General features: G+C 35.9%; 2 protein-coding genes across 2 annotated transcripts; one reads left to right on the forward strand and one right to left on the reverse strand.

Annotated features, from left to right (window-relative positions):
- Positions 1 to 1,164: 1,164 nt before the first annotated feature.
- On the forward strand, positions 1,165 to 11,194 carry LOC129377971 (poly [ADP-ribose] polymerase 2-like). The gene is given in 19 exon segments (XM_055058193.1): positions 1,165 to 1,330; positions 1,757 to 1,918; positions 2,003 to 2,073; positions 2,645 to 2,695; positions 3,271 to 3,367; positions 4,226 to 4,299; positions 4,377 to 4,413; positions 4,416 to 4,484; positions 5,246 to 5,395; positions 5,487 to 5,625; positions 5,703 to 5,766; positions 6,408 to 6,542; positions 7,463 to 7,549; positions 7,552 to 7,592; positions 7,963 to 8,062; positions 8,712 to 8,763; positions 8,766 to 8,809; positions 8,926 to 9,050; positions 10,021 to 11,194. Coding segments are annotated over 19 exon segments (1,809 nt in total). The 5' UTR covers positions 1,165 to 1,179; the 3' UTR covers positions 10,181 to 11,194.
- Positions 11,195 to 11,440: 246 nt separating this feature from the next.
- Positions 11,441 to 15,614, reverse strand: LOC129377965 (protein lifeguard 1-like). Its single transcript, XM_055058188.1, has 6 exons — positions 15,580 to 15,614; positions 14,461 to 14,708; positions 13,387 to 13,587; positions 13,147 to 13,275; positions 12,205 to 12,348; positions 11,441 to 11,575 (listed from the first exon to the last, which is right to left on the reverse strand). The coding sequence occupies exons 2-6, from the start codon at positions 14,701 to 14,703 to the stop codon at positions 11,441 to 11,443; spliced, it is 852 nt and encodes a 283-aa protein (XP_054914163.1). The 5' UTR covers positions 14,704 to 14,708; positions 15,580 to 15,614.
- Between the last annotated feature and the right edge of the window lie 769 nt (positions 15,615 to 16,383).

Raw genomic sequence — 16,383 nt, forward strand, 5'->3', positions numbered from 1 at the left:
AAATAAGTCCGATCAACTACTAAAGAGGAACCCCTAAGACCAAATGTTTTGTTCCTACTCCGAAACAAATACGAAGAGGACTCACTCTTTTCTAAATTCTCAAAATGTATTGCGATTGAATGGAAACAGCGCAGTTTTACTGTTTCTTTGAAAAGTCATCTGTTTTCTTTAAAAAAAGCAAACAAAAAATAACATTATATAACAAATAAACCAAAAATGTCGTTTTTTACTCCCAATATAAAAAACGAAGTAGCAGGGCTGGTTGTTGTCAAGGTAACTGCATCAACAGTCGCGTCTCCCTGCGCAGTGAGTCATCTTCTTCTACCGAAACGAGCTTCGCTAAGAAGCTCGTCCAGGCAGAAGAACAAGTCCAGGAAGCAGTGGCGGAGTTTCGCGCTCTGTGTTGTCGCCTCTGGACCTTTATTACCATCACCTAAATTATAAAAAAAAATATTCAGTACAAAATGAGGAGAACCAGAAGTTCCAGAAATAAAAGTCAGAGCACCGTAGAAACGAGGAAGTCCCGACAAAGACAGGTTGGTGTTTGTTTTTAGCTAGGAAGGAAGCCAACGGTTATTTGTGGATGTCCAGACAAGACTGGACAAGAAACAGTGAGACACAGTAATTATTGAGACAAAGGTCTGAACCTTCAATTTGGACACAAATAAAGTTTTTTTAACTGCAAAGTGTCTTCATACCACCCACTTTCACAATTAGTCTGCCTGAAACCTAATTTTACGTTTGTATTAATGCAGTTAATAACTTGCTAATTGGGGGGAAATTTCCAAATATAAAGATTTACAAAAATATTAAGCCTTTAATTATGTACTAAGCAATGTTTTGGACTTTCATCTTGTGTAAACTGCTAAATGCTTATCACCTTTTTCATGAAGTCTTGAAAGGTTTTCAATTTGATCTTGAAACATAAAAAAAGGCAACTGATTTACATTGATGACATAATTTCAGGGTGATATGTAGAATCAGCCTTAGACTATAATGTGAAATATTAATTTCTATTTAAATTAATTGTGTTTGGAGTTTTGCTGAATGCCTTAATTATAAATCAGTAAATAAACTGAGATAAACTCCACCACCTATCCTGACTCTTGTTTGTGCTCAGTGTGGCAGTGGAGAGGAGATGATGGGCAGTGGGAACCCTACCCAGACGAAGCGGGCTCCATGCTGGATTCAGCTTCCTCATCAGGAAAGACGTCGGTCACTCTGACTCTTGGTGCAGGGAAGAAATATGAAGTGGATCTGAAGAAAATGGTCCAGATTAATCCTACGACAAAGTACAAGAGAAAGATTCGCTCTCAGATAGTAAAAGCAGGTAAGTACCCTTTTTCTTTTACTTTAGTTTTGTTCAATAGTTGATGCTGTTGTGTAATTAGACATAAATAATTATTTTACATGAATAAATTCACTTTAAATGACTGCAGTAAATTCACTTTCACTGCAGTCTTTGTCAGAACTATTGACTTCATCTTGTGCAAACGAGCGTTTGCAGCTTTATTGTTAATATTTGTATTAAAAGTTTATAATTAAGATGATAATTAGTTTGTTGTATGTTCAGACATGTAGAGCATAAAATAAAAATATTAGCATACGACTGTAATGTGCTTTCCAACTCCCAAATTATTCCTTTTGAATCCCTACCTGTTAAAGGTAATTCTGAAAGTAGAAAAAGAAATTTACATTATGTAAAGTGTAGGTAGGTATGTTGAATTTATATCTTTGTTTATCTTCTTGAATTTAGAGAGTTTAAATGAAGCCGGTGACGTGGCAGCTGAAAATGGAGATTCAGTTCAAGTCAAAGAGAGGAGGAGACAGCGGAGCAGCCGGCAGAAGAGGAGAAGAGGACAGAGCAAGAGTGCAGCTAAAACCAAAGAAATGCCTAAAGAGGAAATAAAAACTGAAGGTAAAGTATAAAAAGTCAGAGCTTTAACTATGAAACTAGAGCTGAAAAATGATCATCAGGAATGTGTCTGTCTTTTCTGCCCAGAGGTTGTGCGAACGGTGGTGATGAAGGGCAAAGCTCCACTGGACTCCGAGTGTAAAGCTAAACTGGGAAAGGTGCGTTTCCTGTGTACAAACCAGATGTTAAACCTCTGGCTGTGGTTTCACACCTGCAGGTTCAAAAATGTGCCACAGATTCTTCTGAAGTCAGAGAAACGTGTCAATAAAAATAACACGTTTAAACTCAAAATATTTGAAATTCTTTTTTCAAAAGAAAAAAGAATTATATAGGATCGTATAGAATAAATACAACTTTATCCTACACGATTAGTCACAATTCCGGTTCTGGATTGTCTCTAAATTGAAAGGGAATGATGCATATTTTCAAGTTTAGATGTAAATTTGTTATTTTTTCAAGTAATTGCTGTAATTTCTGTACTTGCTAACTGTTTTGTTTTCTGTATCAGTGCTGGGTAAGTTTTGTGTTGTTGTTGTTACTGTTCTTTTTTTCTTTTTCTCAATTCAAAATATTAATAAATGTCCTGTTTGAGACACTCACACATCTGCCACTTCCAGAGGAGAAGTTCAAATAAAAATGCAAACATGCAAAGCAATTTTTTTTCCTAAAAACTATTTAAGAATTTGCAGATTTTTATATTTTTAAACATTCTTCATGTTTCCCTTTCAGGCTCATGTTTACAGTGAAGGAAATGATGTTTACGATGTGATGCTGAACCAGGTAAAATACTAAAAAACAATTTACTTCTGCTTCAACCCGCAGCTTTTTAAAAAATGCCCTATTTTGTTTTGTTGTTTGTTTTTTTTTGTTGTGTTTTAAGAGATGCACCAATCAATCAACCAGAAATGATAATCCATCAATTTTTCTGTAATCTTCTTTTGATTGTTTGTTTGGAAGTCAAATACTGAAAAATCAGTTTTTTTCTCCTGGTCATTAAATGCACCAAAGTAAAGGAATCTTGATAACACCATTTTTTTTTCGTATTAAAAAGAAACCTATGAATGAATAAGTTATTTTAATGCCTTAATTTTCTGAAGGACTATGTTTTATGTATTTTACATCATAAAATAAGTTAATCATAATCAGTCTGCAGATCAGACCAAGTAAAAAATAAAAAACTACATCAAATTTGTCTGTATCTTAACACAAATCCCACATAATATTTTTCATACAGAAATAGTTCTAGACCACTATTTGAATTCTTTAAACCCTTTGATTCTCATTAAATTTTTTAAATTCATTAAAGTTTGTAGTATTACTTGCATTAATTTGTTATTTTCTGTGTTGCCTGTCAGACAAACCTGCAGTTCAACAACAATAAATATTATCTGATCCAGCTGCTGGAGGACGACGGCGCCAAGGCTTACAGCGTGTGGATGAGATGGGGCCGAGGTGAGTCGGCTCTTCACCAGGACTGAAACGATTAATCAGATTAATTGTGATTAATTATTGAAATAGTTATGAGCTGATTTAGTAATTGATTAATCGTAAACAGGAGTATAGAAACTCTAAAAATGTCAATTTGCTGGAAGAACAACACAGTCAGAGCTGCAATTAAACCAAAACTGTACAAAGGACAAATACATTTTGCATTTAAGATTAAAAACATTCTTTGTCTGTAAATATGTCTTACCCAGAACTATTTGCTAAAAAGTGGCATTTTTAGCTTGACCTGATTCAAAATATGCAAAAAAAATCTCCTGTTAATCACCTTTTGCTGTCCATTTACTAATAAAAACAAATTATTAAAATATTTGTAGATAGTATTTCTTAGCTGCAAATGTATCCTTTTCTACAAATGAGAAAGTGTTATTAAGGAATGCTGTTGTTTTAGGCAATTATATGTTTGTTTTATATTAAAGTAATTACTTTATTGCTTATTTTAATCCTTTAAAGCATTTCAAATATTGCATAAAAAAGCCGTAAGTGGTTAAATTAAAAATTTGCACTCTTTTTATCTGATTAATCATCAAAATTACCAGAAAACAGCAAGAATTATTGAGTGAATAAGTAATTTAATGAATGAAATTGAGATAAGGGATAGGATTAAGTAAATGTTCACGTGTTCTTGTAAAACAAAAAAGTAGAGGTAAGCTAAATATTCTGTTTTCTCATTTTTTTCTATTTTTTTCAAAAATAAATGAATGAAAATATTGGATAAAGTGATATTTTACTAATCACTTGTTCCAGTTCTACTGTTGACCAGCAGGGCTGACGGGATACATTTCTTCATCTCTTGTGTTTTCACAGTGGGTAAAGTGGGTCAGAACAGCCTCACACTCTGCGGGGCTGATCTGCTGAAAGCCAAAGACATCTTCAAGAAAAGTGAGATTGTCTGATTAAAAGTTTCCCAGAAGCTTTGGGAAACGCTGCTTTGAGTGACTCTTTGAAATGTTGCTGCAGGTTCTTGGACAAGACAAAGAACGAGTGGGATCACAGGAAAGTTTTGAGAAAGTAGCCGGAAAATATGACCTGGTGTTCATGGACTACGCCGCTAACGAGAAGGTGCGTTTGGAGGTCAGACGTTCTACCGGTTCACACAGTCCACAGTGAGCAGGCTGCATATCAGCATCTACACCTTCACAGAGTTTTATTGAAAGTTTTTAAAAAAATATCTGGAAAGTCAAAAGTTTATTCTTTATCCTACTTTCTAAATGTTTTATTATTCCCGAGGTCTTTCCAGTTTTGTGTTTTCTTTAATTTCTTTTCCCTTCTTTTTATTTCCATAATCCTTTGTTCCTCACTTTTGTTCTTTCTTCCTTCTCACAAAAAAGTATTTTTGCTTCAGTTTCTAGTGGAAATATCTTAGTACACTTGAAATAAAGCAAAACTAACTTACAAGTATCTTTTCAGCAAGAAATAGGAGCTTGTTTTAAGTAAATAATTCATTAATATTAATAAATAAAATTACTACTTTCACTAGCAGATATTTTATCATAAGTGAAATAGTATGCCAGTGGAACCAGTACTTTTTTCCTTCTATATTATAATTTCTTATGTCCTTTATGTCATTTCTTTCATCCTTATGTTTATTTCTTATGTCTTTACTATTATTTTATTCCAGCTTTGATATTTTTAAGTTTGAAATATTAAAATATCTGCCAAATTTCTTATTGTAAATTAAATGCAAAAGCCTGTTAATTTTGGAAATTTGAGTAGAACAAAATGTCAAATCTTTAAGAAGTCTGGGAACTTCATCGTTAAATCTGATGATGTATGAACAAATCCAGTCTGAAATATGTAAAACAACCTTTTGTTTTGTCCCAGGAGGAGAACATCACCACCGTCGACGCCGCCCCAGGAAGCAGCCGTCCAAGCTGGACGCGAAGCTCCAGTCGCTCCTCGAACTCATCTGTGACCTCAAAGCCATGGAGGAGTGTGTGCTGGAGATGAAGTTCGACACCAGAAAAGCTCCTCTTGGTCCGCCACTCTTAGGGGAAAAAAAAAAATAACTCAATCTTGAAGTACACTGGAATGGATTGTTAAACACCGTTTGCGTTTCCACCTGCAGGAAAGCTGACCTCGGAGCAGATCCGTGCAGGATACGAAGCCCTGAAGAGAATCGAGTCATGCTTGAAGAAAAAGGGAAGCAATAAGGAGCTGCTGGAAGCCTGCAACCAGTTTTACACCCGCATCCCGCATGACTTTGGGTAAGAAGCACGAAATAACGCTGCAAAGAAAAACATTTGTCTGTTTTGGTGGAAATTAAAAGAAATTAAATTTCCAGGTTAAAAACACCTCCAGTGATTCGCACAGAAGGAGAACTGAAGGAAAAAATTGCTCTGTTGGAGGTAAAATATTTCAGATTTGTTGCAGTTTATTATTTACATGTTTGATTAAAATAGTCAACCTGTTGTTTTTGTCAGTTTCATTTTATCTAATATTTTTTTCACTCTTGCTTTTATTCTTCTCGTTACATTGACTGAACAAATTATTTCAGATTATTTACGATATCTTTCCCACGTTGTAGGTGAAATAATCTGCCAGTGGAACCAGTACTTTAAAAAAATATTAAGGAATTATGAACTTGAAGCAAACTCTTATCACTTAAAGAAAAGTTACTTGTAAGTTATTTTTGTTGTATTTTAATTGTTCCAAGATATTTTCACTAGAAACTAGACCAACTATACTTAAGATTTAGTGTTTTTGCAGTGCTTTGCTTGTCTTGTTGGGTTGTTTTCTGTGTTTGACCAAGCTTGTGAAGCTATTGCTGTATTCAAATGAGCTGTTCTGGTCCAGAGTTATCAAATAAATGTATAATTCAGTACATTTATATCTGTGTTATTTAAAAAAGTCACATTTTAAGTCAATTCAGCTCAGATTTTCTGTATCGGATCGGAATCGGCCCACAATAATCCTCAGATGTCGGTATCAGAAATGAAGAAAGTGGATTGGTGCACCCCTAATCATTTTGTCTAATATTTTTTTTGAGGCACTGAGTGACATCCAGATTGCAGTGAAAATGGCCGAGTCCAATGCAGACAGTGACGAGCATCCTTTGGACAGACAGTATCACGCCCTGCAGTGCCAACTGGAGCCTTTGGACCAGAGCAGCCATGAGTTCAAGGTTGGTTAAGTTCATTAATTACCCTGAAATGATCAAATAAAAAGAGTTAAAATCCAGTAAATAAATAAGCCATCAAATATTTATTTTACCCGTTGACTAGTTTAAAGATAACTTGAATTTATTACTTTGTAGTAAACTTTCTTCTCATTATCTAAACATGCTATGTATATTCCCTTTGTGGCCAGCAGGGGGAGCTAACGCTGCTGTAATAGAAGGTGATTGACTTACTGCACAGCTTATGACAGTCAATTATATTTATATAATATTATTAGTGGTGGGACTTGATTCAAATTTAATCAAATTAATTTAGGATCTGTAATAAATTAACCATATTTTAAGCGAAGCCGTATATTAAGAAAATAAGCAACATTTTGCAATTCGAAACCCCTTTTTGTTGCTAAATTATGGAATTAGCAGCAAAAAAATGAATTGTTTTTAATGTTATTTAGGTAATTCAACCATCAGCTTGATAATGCATTTTATTTATTGTTTTGGTTGTGTTTGATTTTTATTTCCTTTTTATTTATTACTTTGTTGTATTTTATTTTGGATATTTAAAATACCTTCCAGTCCTTATGTTGTACTTCAGTGTGGCCTGTTTTAAGCAAAATTTATCTTTATTTGAGAGATTTATTATGCTATTGTTAATACATTATTTGAATATGGTAAAAAAAACAACAATATTATTAATAAATATCATAATAATAAAAGTATTGATATGCTTAATCCTGGCCCTAATACTTCATCGTAGAGATGACCTAAATTAAAAGTCCAAATAAACAAAAGCTATAAAACTTGCCTGTCAATAAGATGGCCACCTTAAGCGCGCAAACAATGGTAAAAAAAAATCTACATTTTCCAAAACTTAAATCTTTGATTTACTGATCAAATGGATTTAATTTCTGTCCTCCTGTCTTTAGGTGATTGAACAGTACCTGCAATCCACTCACGCTCCCACTCACTCCGATTACACCATGAAGGTTCTGGACGTCTTCTCAGTGGACCGGGGCGGCGCGAGAGCGACAACTTCCTGTCTCATTTACACAACAGGTGGGTCGAGCCAGAACCAGTCTGCAAAACACAAAATATTAACAAGTTTATTTATTTAGTTTCAAGCACAGTTGAAGTAAGACAAAACTAACTTAAAAGTGAAATCAATAATTCCTTACTATTGCTGAGAAAGTTCTAGTTCTATTCTCACTTTTTATAACAAGACATTTTTCCCATGTTACAAGTGAAATAATCTGTAAATGGAAGTAGAACTTTTTCATCAATTATTTACTTAAAACAAGCTCCTAAATCTTGCTGAAGTTGGTTTAATCTTATTTCCAGTGTATAGTTGTTAGGTTTTGTGTTCTTGCAGTGCACATGTTGGGTTTTGCCATCCCTGTGTTCATGTGTGTGGTTCTGTTTGCACCAGGACTCTGCTGTGGCACGGCTCCCGTCTGTCTAACTGGGTCGGGATCCTCAGTAAGGGGCTCCGAGTGGCGCCGCCCGAGGCCCCCGTCACTGGCTACATGGTACGAAGGAGAGGCTTTCACACACAAATGCATTCATCTTGAGCTTTTTTCCTTGTTTTGAAACAATATTTTTCTGATTTTTCTGATGCATAAATTATATAGCATGTTATTTACTTTCACTTGAACTTATTTGCATTTGAAAAGTTTGAACATTTTTTCCAGTGGGTGCCAAACTATAGAAAGAAAATAAATGTCTCTTATTTATGGTGAAAAAACGGCAGCTGTTTTACCATATAAATACGGTAAAATTCTGGCAACCGCAAAATACATATTTTCTCATATTTACGCTTTAAAATTGTATTTTACTATAAATAAGAGACTCTTTAGGGGAATTTCAACCTTCAATCCTGTGTTTAAAACCAAACTTAGGTAAGGTTTTAGCTTGAATAAAAAACACAAAAAAGCACAAAGAGGTCAGAAGAATATAGAATAGAAAAGGGAAAATCACATTTTCTGTTGAATTCAATGCATATGATTAGTTCACTGAAATAAAACAGTATCAGGAAAGAATTGCAAAACTAATAAAATTATTATATTTTAAATAGATCTAGGTTTTCTCCACCGCTCTGGAAGACATAAAGATGCTTTACATCTTTAAATTTATTATAAAAAATAAAAGTAACTTGACCTTCTGGTCTTTCTCTTTCAGTTTGGTAAAGGTATTTACTTCGCAGACATGTCGTCAAAAAGTGCCAACTACTGTTTGCCAACCAGAGCCACCATGTTGGTTTGCTGCTGCTGAGTGAGGTGAGAAAAACGTGTTTTCAGAAGATTTGTTCTCCAAAATGGTTTTAATGTTTATTTGTTGAGCCTTACATCACTTTACACCCAGCTCTGTCATGTATCAACATGTTTGTGTGCAGGTGGCTTTAGGGGACAGTAATGAGCTGCTGGATGCCGACTATGAGGCCCATAAGCTGCCTGCAGGAAAACACAGCACCAAGGGCCTCGGTCTGACCGGACCCGACCCAAAAAACGCCGTCACGCTGTTAGTCTCGTCACATCTCCACATTCTACCTAAAATCTGCTGTCAAGCAAAGAAACTTACAGTCTATTACTTTTCAAGTTTTATCTGTGTAGCACATTTCAGAAACAAGGCAGTTCAAAATGCTTTACACCATAAAACCAGAAAAATACCAAGTCAAAAAAAAGCATCATACGGTCAACAATTGTCAAAACCAGAGAGAAACATTACTGGTTTTCATTTCACATCAAGAATGTTGGTCAATGTTTCATTTATTATGTTTCAAAAGCAACTCGAGTCTTGATGTAAAAGTAAATCAGTGTTTCGGGTGTTTTGCAGTTTTCTGGAAGTTTATTCCACATTTGTGGTGCATAGAAGCTGAATGCTGCTTCTCCGTGTTTGGATCTGATTTTGAAGATGCAAAGCAGAACCAGAACCAGAAGACCTGAGAGGTCTGGAAGGTTGATACAACACCAGCAGATCTTTGATGTATTGTGGTATAAACCGTTCAGTGATTCATAAACTAATGGTATTTTAAAGTCTGTGCTCTGAGCTACAGGGAGCCAGTGCAGGGACTTCAGAACTGGGTGATGGGCTCTAACTCCCTGGTTTTAGTCAGAACTCCAGCAGCAGCATTTTGGATCAGTTCAGTCAGAGCTGTGAAGACACTGTTGCAGTAATCAATGTGTCTAAACATGAACACATGGATGAGTTTCTAATCCTGGAAATGTTCTTCAGGTGATAGAAGGCCGACTTTGTAACCGTTTTTATGTGGCTCTGAAGGTTCAGGTCAGAACCTGATCTGTAGTTTCTAGCTGTAGTAATTTAAGTTGCACACTGACTATATTTTCCTCTATATGTCCAAAGATAACTTCATTTTTTTACTATACAAATAAGTAGGAAAAACAAAGTTATTATAAAATATAAAAACGTAAATGTAACGTGTCTAAACCAATGACCTTTGACTCCTTGTTTGTACTTATTTCTCCCTCAGGAACGGAGCGACGGTTCCGATGGGTCCCGGCGTTAAAACGGGGGTTTCTAACCCCAGTGGCTACTCTCTGCTGTACAACGAGTTCATCGTTTACAACCCGGCTCAGACCCGCATGAGGTACCTGCTGCGGATCCAGTTTAACTACTCCTCTCTCTGGTGAAAACCAGTCCGACCCGGGCCAGTTTGGATCACTGCCCTGTTGGGGAAATCTTACTGTTTTACTGTGGGTTCGGTGATTTGAAGACTCTCCTGTTGCTAGGCAGATTTCAGAAGTTCTCATAAAAATTTACTAGGTCAACCTTTTGGAGAGTAATGTGGCAGCATTTTTTCCCAAAATTTGAATTAAATTATATTTCAACCACTCATACATTTTTATAAGAAAATGTGTAGTGACATTATTTCCTGATCAAACCATTGGTCAAACCATTGGTCAGAGGCCCAAGCTGATATTTTGAAAGCAATGACTTCCAGTTGAAGTATAAGAAAGATTTAAATGAAATAAACTTCATAAACTTTAAATCTTACCAAGTATTTTTGCTTAGTTTTTTATTGCAAACATTTTAGTTCACTTCAATTAAGACAAAACTAACAAAGCAACTTTCCAGCAAGATTTAAAAGCTTGTTTAGAGTCAATAATTCTTCAATATTGATGAAAAAATAGTTCATCTTACAGATTATTTCACTGGAAATGTTTTTTTGTCATAATTGAAATAATTTGGAAGTAGCAGTATTATCAAAAATATGTAATTATTGACTCTGAAGCAGCTCCTATATTTTGTTGAAAAAGTATAAGTTAGCTTTGTCTTATTTCAAGTGTGCTACAATATTTACATTAGAAAACAGACCAAAAAATAATTGGTGAGATGTTTTGTTTTTGCATCCGATTTTATCTAAGGAAGCCCATCAGTGCCTCTTTAAATCATTCAAAGGCTTTAAATGATTGCAGCGTTTGGCTCAGGAGCCTTTCTTCTCTAAAAATGATCATAAGCCTTAAAGATGACAGATCTGATTATTAAAACTCTGTTTGGGTGTTAAGGTTCAAATTGTAAAACTTTTGATCATATTTCCGCTTCTGCAGTCGACTGAGTTTTTTTTAAAGTTACTTCTAAATCAGTAGAGCTAAACAGTGGGTGTATTATGACAAATGCTGACTGAGATGAAGAAAAAAAATGTTTTTCACTATATTTAATTCATGTTTTTTTCTTTATCATCCTGTTTATTACCTCCCATTCTTTGTTTTTTTGTAACCCACATAATCAAATGCCGTAAAGAATTGCTTTACAATATGGTTGCAATAAAATACAGAATAACAACAAAAAATAATCAATTGTGATGTTTATTTCTTGGTGTAAATAAGTACACCTCAGTTATATACATTATAATGCTCATAATTTCAGTTTAGGTAGCTTTTTACACAGTATCACCTCCTCCCCAGCAGGTAGAGGAAGATGAGGATTATGTCCAGGTAGATGGTGAGAGCAGCGTTGACGTATTCCTCCGGATTCAGCCGATAGCTCATCTTTCCCATCATCAGCTGACAGTCGACCAGCAGGAACTGAGCCAGGAAGGGAGAGAGTTAAGCAGGGTGAGAAATTAGAGAACCGCAGCTTTATTATAAAAACATTTCCCTTATTTATGCAAACAGCATTCCTAGAGTCACTGGAGATATTAATAATATTTCCCTTTTTCGTGGCTGTGAGTTTTGTGAGAGTTTCACTCCTACTAATAACCATAACTGTAATTCACAGAGTTATGAAAAAATCATACTTTGGGCATTTTATACTTCCATTTTGGTCTCTACTGTTTCTAAAAGCAGCCGAAGAAATAAAAACAAACAAACAACACCCTGCCATTTTTTAGGCAGAGTATATTCAACTTTTTTGGGAAACCTCCCAACTATTACCTAGAGCTGTTACCTTGCAACCCAAGCAGAGATTCAAATTCAAAAATACTTTATTTATCCCAAAAGGAAATTAAATGTTGTTTTAACTCATTAAATTGGATTTTTCAGAGTTGTTGAAGATGGTGACAGACGGTTGGTATGTGTGTGTTGTACAATGGCTGTTGGAAAAGACAAAGTATGTTGTTGATTTACCATCCAGAAACCACTTGCTGGATTCTTCTGGGTTATGGAGGAGTAGAATATATTTTCAGGCACATGGTGTTATTTTTTCCCTGCCTTACCAGAGAATACAGCAGCGCTCCAAGACATCCATAAATAATGCTGGCGACATGGGAGTAGTAGAAGGTGCAGAAGATCCCAAACATGACGACGTCTACAGCCATGACCAATAGGACGCCGTAACACAGAGTGAAATCATAACGAGTCTGAAAACAGAACAGAAGGACACCCACAAAGCTTAGTCCAGTGGTTCTTAACCCGGGTTCCATCGAACCCCAGGGGTTAGGGTCGGTCTCAGGGGTTTGGCGGAGCCTCTGCCGTGGAGGTAAAGACATACTTGTGTAAAGTCGTAATGACACGCTCCGCTTGGCCATCACCTGCTGGATAGGATCACGTGACATTGCTTGGCCAATCAGTGCTGCGGGAAATTTAGTGCGCGCAGTAGTCAACGGCTGTCGTAGTTGTACGTCTTGTGGTTTCTTTCACAATATTTTAATCCATACTAAACATGTCGAGCAAAAAAAGAAAGCAGTCGGATGGATATGTACAATATGGATCCACGTGTATCCCCAGCCGGGGAGGTTCCTTCTCGGTCCGGGGAGGATAAAAAAAACAAATCAAAACTCATCGCAATACGTCGTTGCTGAGAGGGAAACCTCCCCAGGCAGGGAGGTTTCTCAGCTCCTGTTTCTCAGTCGTGGGAAGATTGAAATTCAAATTAAAAATAAACTCAAAATGATTGACTCTTGATCACATAAAGAAGGCCACGGATAAAATATAAGACAGAGAAAAAGAGTAAAACATGATCTTACTGCAAACCTCCCCCAGCTGATCCTCCCGGACCTTCTTAGTCCGGGGAGGATCAAATAAAAACGAATCAAACTCATCGTGATACGTTGTTGCTGAGAAGGAATGGCACATTTTTCAAGAACATTATTTCTGTTTGTACGGATATTTAAATTTTCCTTATTTAGGACATTTTCGAATGAAAAAGCACCCCCAACCTGTGATGCGAAGACGATGATGGCAACAGAGATGACCAGCGTCGCTGCCATGGTGATGACGACAGCGGTGGTGTTGTGGAAGGAGGCGACGGTCCCCACCATGTAAGACAGACTGAGGGTGACGATAACCTGCAGCGAGAAAAATCACTTTACAACACACTTTGCTTGTTGTCTTTGGTTTGCAGCTTTACTGTCTGACCTATTTATGTATTTAGTTTGCTTTGAGAGAAAGATGCCCACCAGCCCCACAAGGTTCCAGGGGTGACGCCGGCTGAAAGACCTGCAGCAGCTGAGGGTGAAGGCCACCACAATGAAGACGATGAAGGAGCTGAGGTAGGCCCACAAGTTGTTCTGCACGGCCTTTTTCACGACGCTGGAGAAGGTGAACACGCAGACGACGCTAAAGGTGAACAGCAGCTGGAGCGTCAGGATGCTAAACACCTGCAGCAGAAAGTAAGATACTTTGCTGCGTTAATTGCGATTTATTAACTACATAGATTTTAACGCAACTTTTTCTGACGCACCAGAGCCGGAACCTTTGTGTTGCGTTTCTGGTACACCCGTAAATCTGTCGCACAAGCAACATCCGTCAACCATTTGTAAGTAAGAAATGAGAAATTTCTAAAACATAACATTAAAAAATATATGCAAATGTTTCCAAATCTGTAGGATGTGTTGTTTATGTTGAGAAGGATGAATACAATTAAGAATTTGTTTTTAAAAAGTAAAAAGTTCCTGTGTTATGGAGGGCAAACAGATCATTTCAGAAAACTGAAATATTTGGTTTCACCCAGGAAACTTTAACAATTAAAGAGCAAGTTTCCAATTGTACATATTTGTATAAACAGTTAAAAATTTGCTGGTAAATTAATCAGTTCCCATGTTATGGAGGGGAACAGCTGAAATATTTAGTTCCCCCCATGACTTTGGTAAATAAAGCAACCTGAAACTCAAGATGATTGGTTAATCCTGTGGTTTCTAAAAGGATTTATTTTCTCTGGAAAGAGAAAAATTGTTCTCACATATCTCAGAATAATAGAGAAATATTTTAAGGCATATAAATGGCAGAAATCTATTTTTGGCCTAAAAAAACGTTGCTAACTGTCACTATTAGATTAATTTACATCTGCCAATGTAACTAGTACTTTTTAAAAATCAATATTAAGGAGTTACTGACTTATATCTTCTGAAAAGTTACTTGTAAGAAGTTTTGTTTATTTCAAATGTGCTAATATATGAAAAGTAGACCCAAAAAAGTTGGTAAATGTTTGTGTTTTTGTAGTGTAATAATTGGACATCTGAGTGGACACAAACCTTTCTAGCAAACCCTCTCCTCACGGTTTCATCCTCAAACGACGACGACACAAAGGGAGTTGTGTCCGATGCGATTTCTGGGTTTATGTCTTGAAAAGACTCGTATCCGGTGACGACGGCCTCGGTCTGGCGCGGACCGTACCCGGCCGGCGCCGCAGAGTAAGCTGGAGGCGACTGGTCGTGGTAGGAATACGGTGGAGGCGAAGACGGTTTAGGTATGAGCTGCTCTCTTTGGTCGGCCATCTTGGCTGGAAGAGAAAGATTCAGAGATTTACGTGAAGGAGAAGTAGTTCACCAGCAGAAGTGAGTCGATTCACTTTGCCTCTGTGTGGAAAAGAAATGCAGAAGTAAAACTTGAGCTGTGAAGAATTACGACAAAAATCAGTTTTTCAGTTCTGTTGATTAACTGTAAATCTGAATTTGAACAAAATGCACCGTATTTAGAAGAACAGTAGTCACATTCTTAACTTTCAGCTAGAAATCACTGCTTTTAGAAATTTAACTGATGGTTTATTTTTAAAGATCCACCTCAAAATATACAGTAAATTAAACTGAAAGCAGTCTCTATTGATCATCAAAAGAAGCACCTTCTAAATTAAAAATCCTTCACAAATCATTAATTTGAATGTTTTATTTAAAATTGTCCCACTGTGACAAAGCTGAAAACAGAGGCTTTTAATACTCAGTCGTGTGGCATTTATTCATTATTTTTTAAATTTATCATACTGTCTCTTATGTTGTATCTTTTTCACCCAAGTTAAAAAGAGGATTAAAAAAAACATTTTTATCTAAGTTAAGCAAAATTAGCCACTCGCGAGTGAATAATGCAAATATTTTTAATTAAACAATATATAATGCTTTTTAAAAATTAATGAAATGAATCACTTAGGCACAAGAGTAATCTTGTTTATCTATATAATTCTTGTAGAAGAGAATTTTACTTGAAGAAAAAAACCCCAAAAACAATTAAATAGATTTGGCTCAACATCTCATCTGTCTCTAGTTCAGTTCTTAGTCTGGTTTTATCCTTAAATTTGGTGGTTTAGGTTGTTCTTTGAGATTTCTCTGTAAAACTTTGCATTTTCAAATGTTGCAGAATAAACCAACCGATCCTCTTACCTTTTCCTCTGAGCGGCTCCACAGGTTGAAGCAGTTCTGCTGTTTGAGCAGGAAATGGCAAAACTCTTAAGAGACTTCCTATCTCTTTAAAGTGATGCAAACTTTTCGACCTGATGACTCGCCTCATGTTAACTCAGAAAAGATTGTCAGAGGTTTTTAAATGTAAAGGCATATAAAAATCTTTGTATTATCAATACTTATTACCTTTATTGTTGTCTCAAAGTGGTATCTATTTACCTATCCCCACTTTTTTCTTATTTAAAGCCAGATATAAGAAAAATTTGCTTAAAAAGATCTAAAACATCTGGAGAACTGTAGGAACACTGTGCTTGGGCAGGAATACATTTAAAACACACAAGACATTTAAAAAAAATACATTTTAAGGATAAATTATGAATTGGTTGTAAGTTTGGGTGTCGTTACAACTCAGATTTTGGTTCTGAACTCAAACAGAAACTGAAAGTTTCTGTTTTTTCTTTTTTTGGATCTGACTAATCGCTGAAAGAAACCGCGTTGACACAAGTTTTTTTTTTTTTTTTTTACTTCCTGTTTTTTTGATGGTTGTTGATCTAGTAGATAAAACAAAACAAAAAGCAGCCAACAGGCTTTAAAATGAATATGTTGCCACTTGATCAAAGTTTTTTCAGTTTTTCTGCTTCCTTTGGTTCAGGCAGACATCAGATCTACAGATCTACCCCCAGTTTCCTTTTTTAAGTCACTTTGCAATTGTTTCCTGTTGCAGAAGCAAACTCAGAAAGTTGTTGCTGCTGTTAAACTCTGTCTCTTGTGTTGTATCTGTTTCAC

Source organism: Poeciliopsis prolifica, unplaced genomic scaffold, assembly GCF_027474105.1.
Source record: "Poeciliopsis prolifica strain line A6 unplaced genomic scaffold, Auburn_PproV2 SCAFFOLD050, whole genome shotgun sequence".
Classification (NCBI taxonomy): domain Eukaryota; kingdom Metazoa; phylum Chordata; class Actinopteri; order Cyprinodontiformes; family Poeciliidae; genus Poeciliopsis; species Poeciliopsis prolifica.

Coding starts and splice junctions, on each gene's coding strand:
- LOC129377965 (XM_055058188.1), bottom strand. CDS start 14,703: ATGGCCGACCAAAGAGAGCAGCTCATACCTAAACCGTCTTCGCCTCCA. Junction 13,276..13,386: donor CCTGGAACCTTGTGGGGCTG/GTGGGCATCTTT, acceptor TTCTCGCTGCAG/GTTATCGTCACCCTCAGTCT. Junction 11,576..12,204: donor GAGCGCTGCTGTATTCTCTG/GTAAGGCAGGGA, acceptor TTCCTGGCTCAG/TTCCTGCTGGTCGACTGTCA.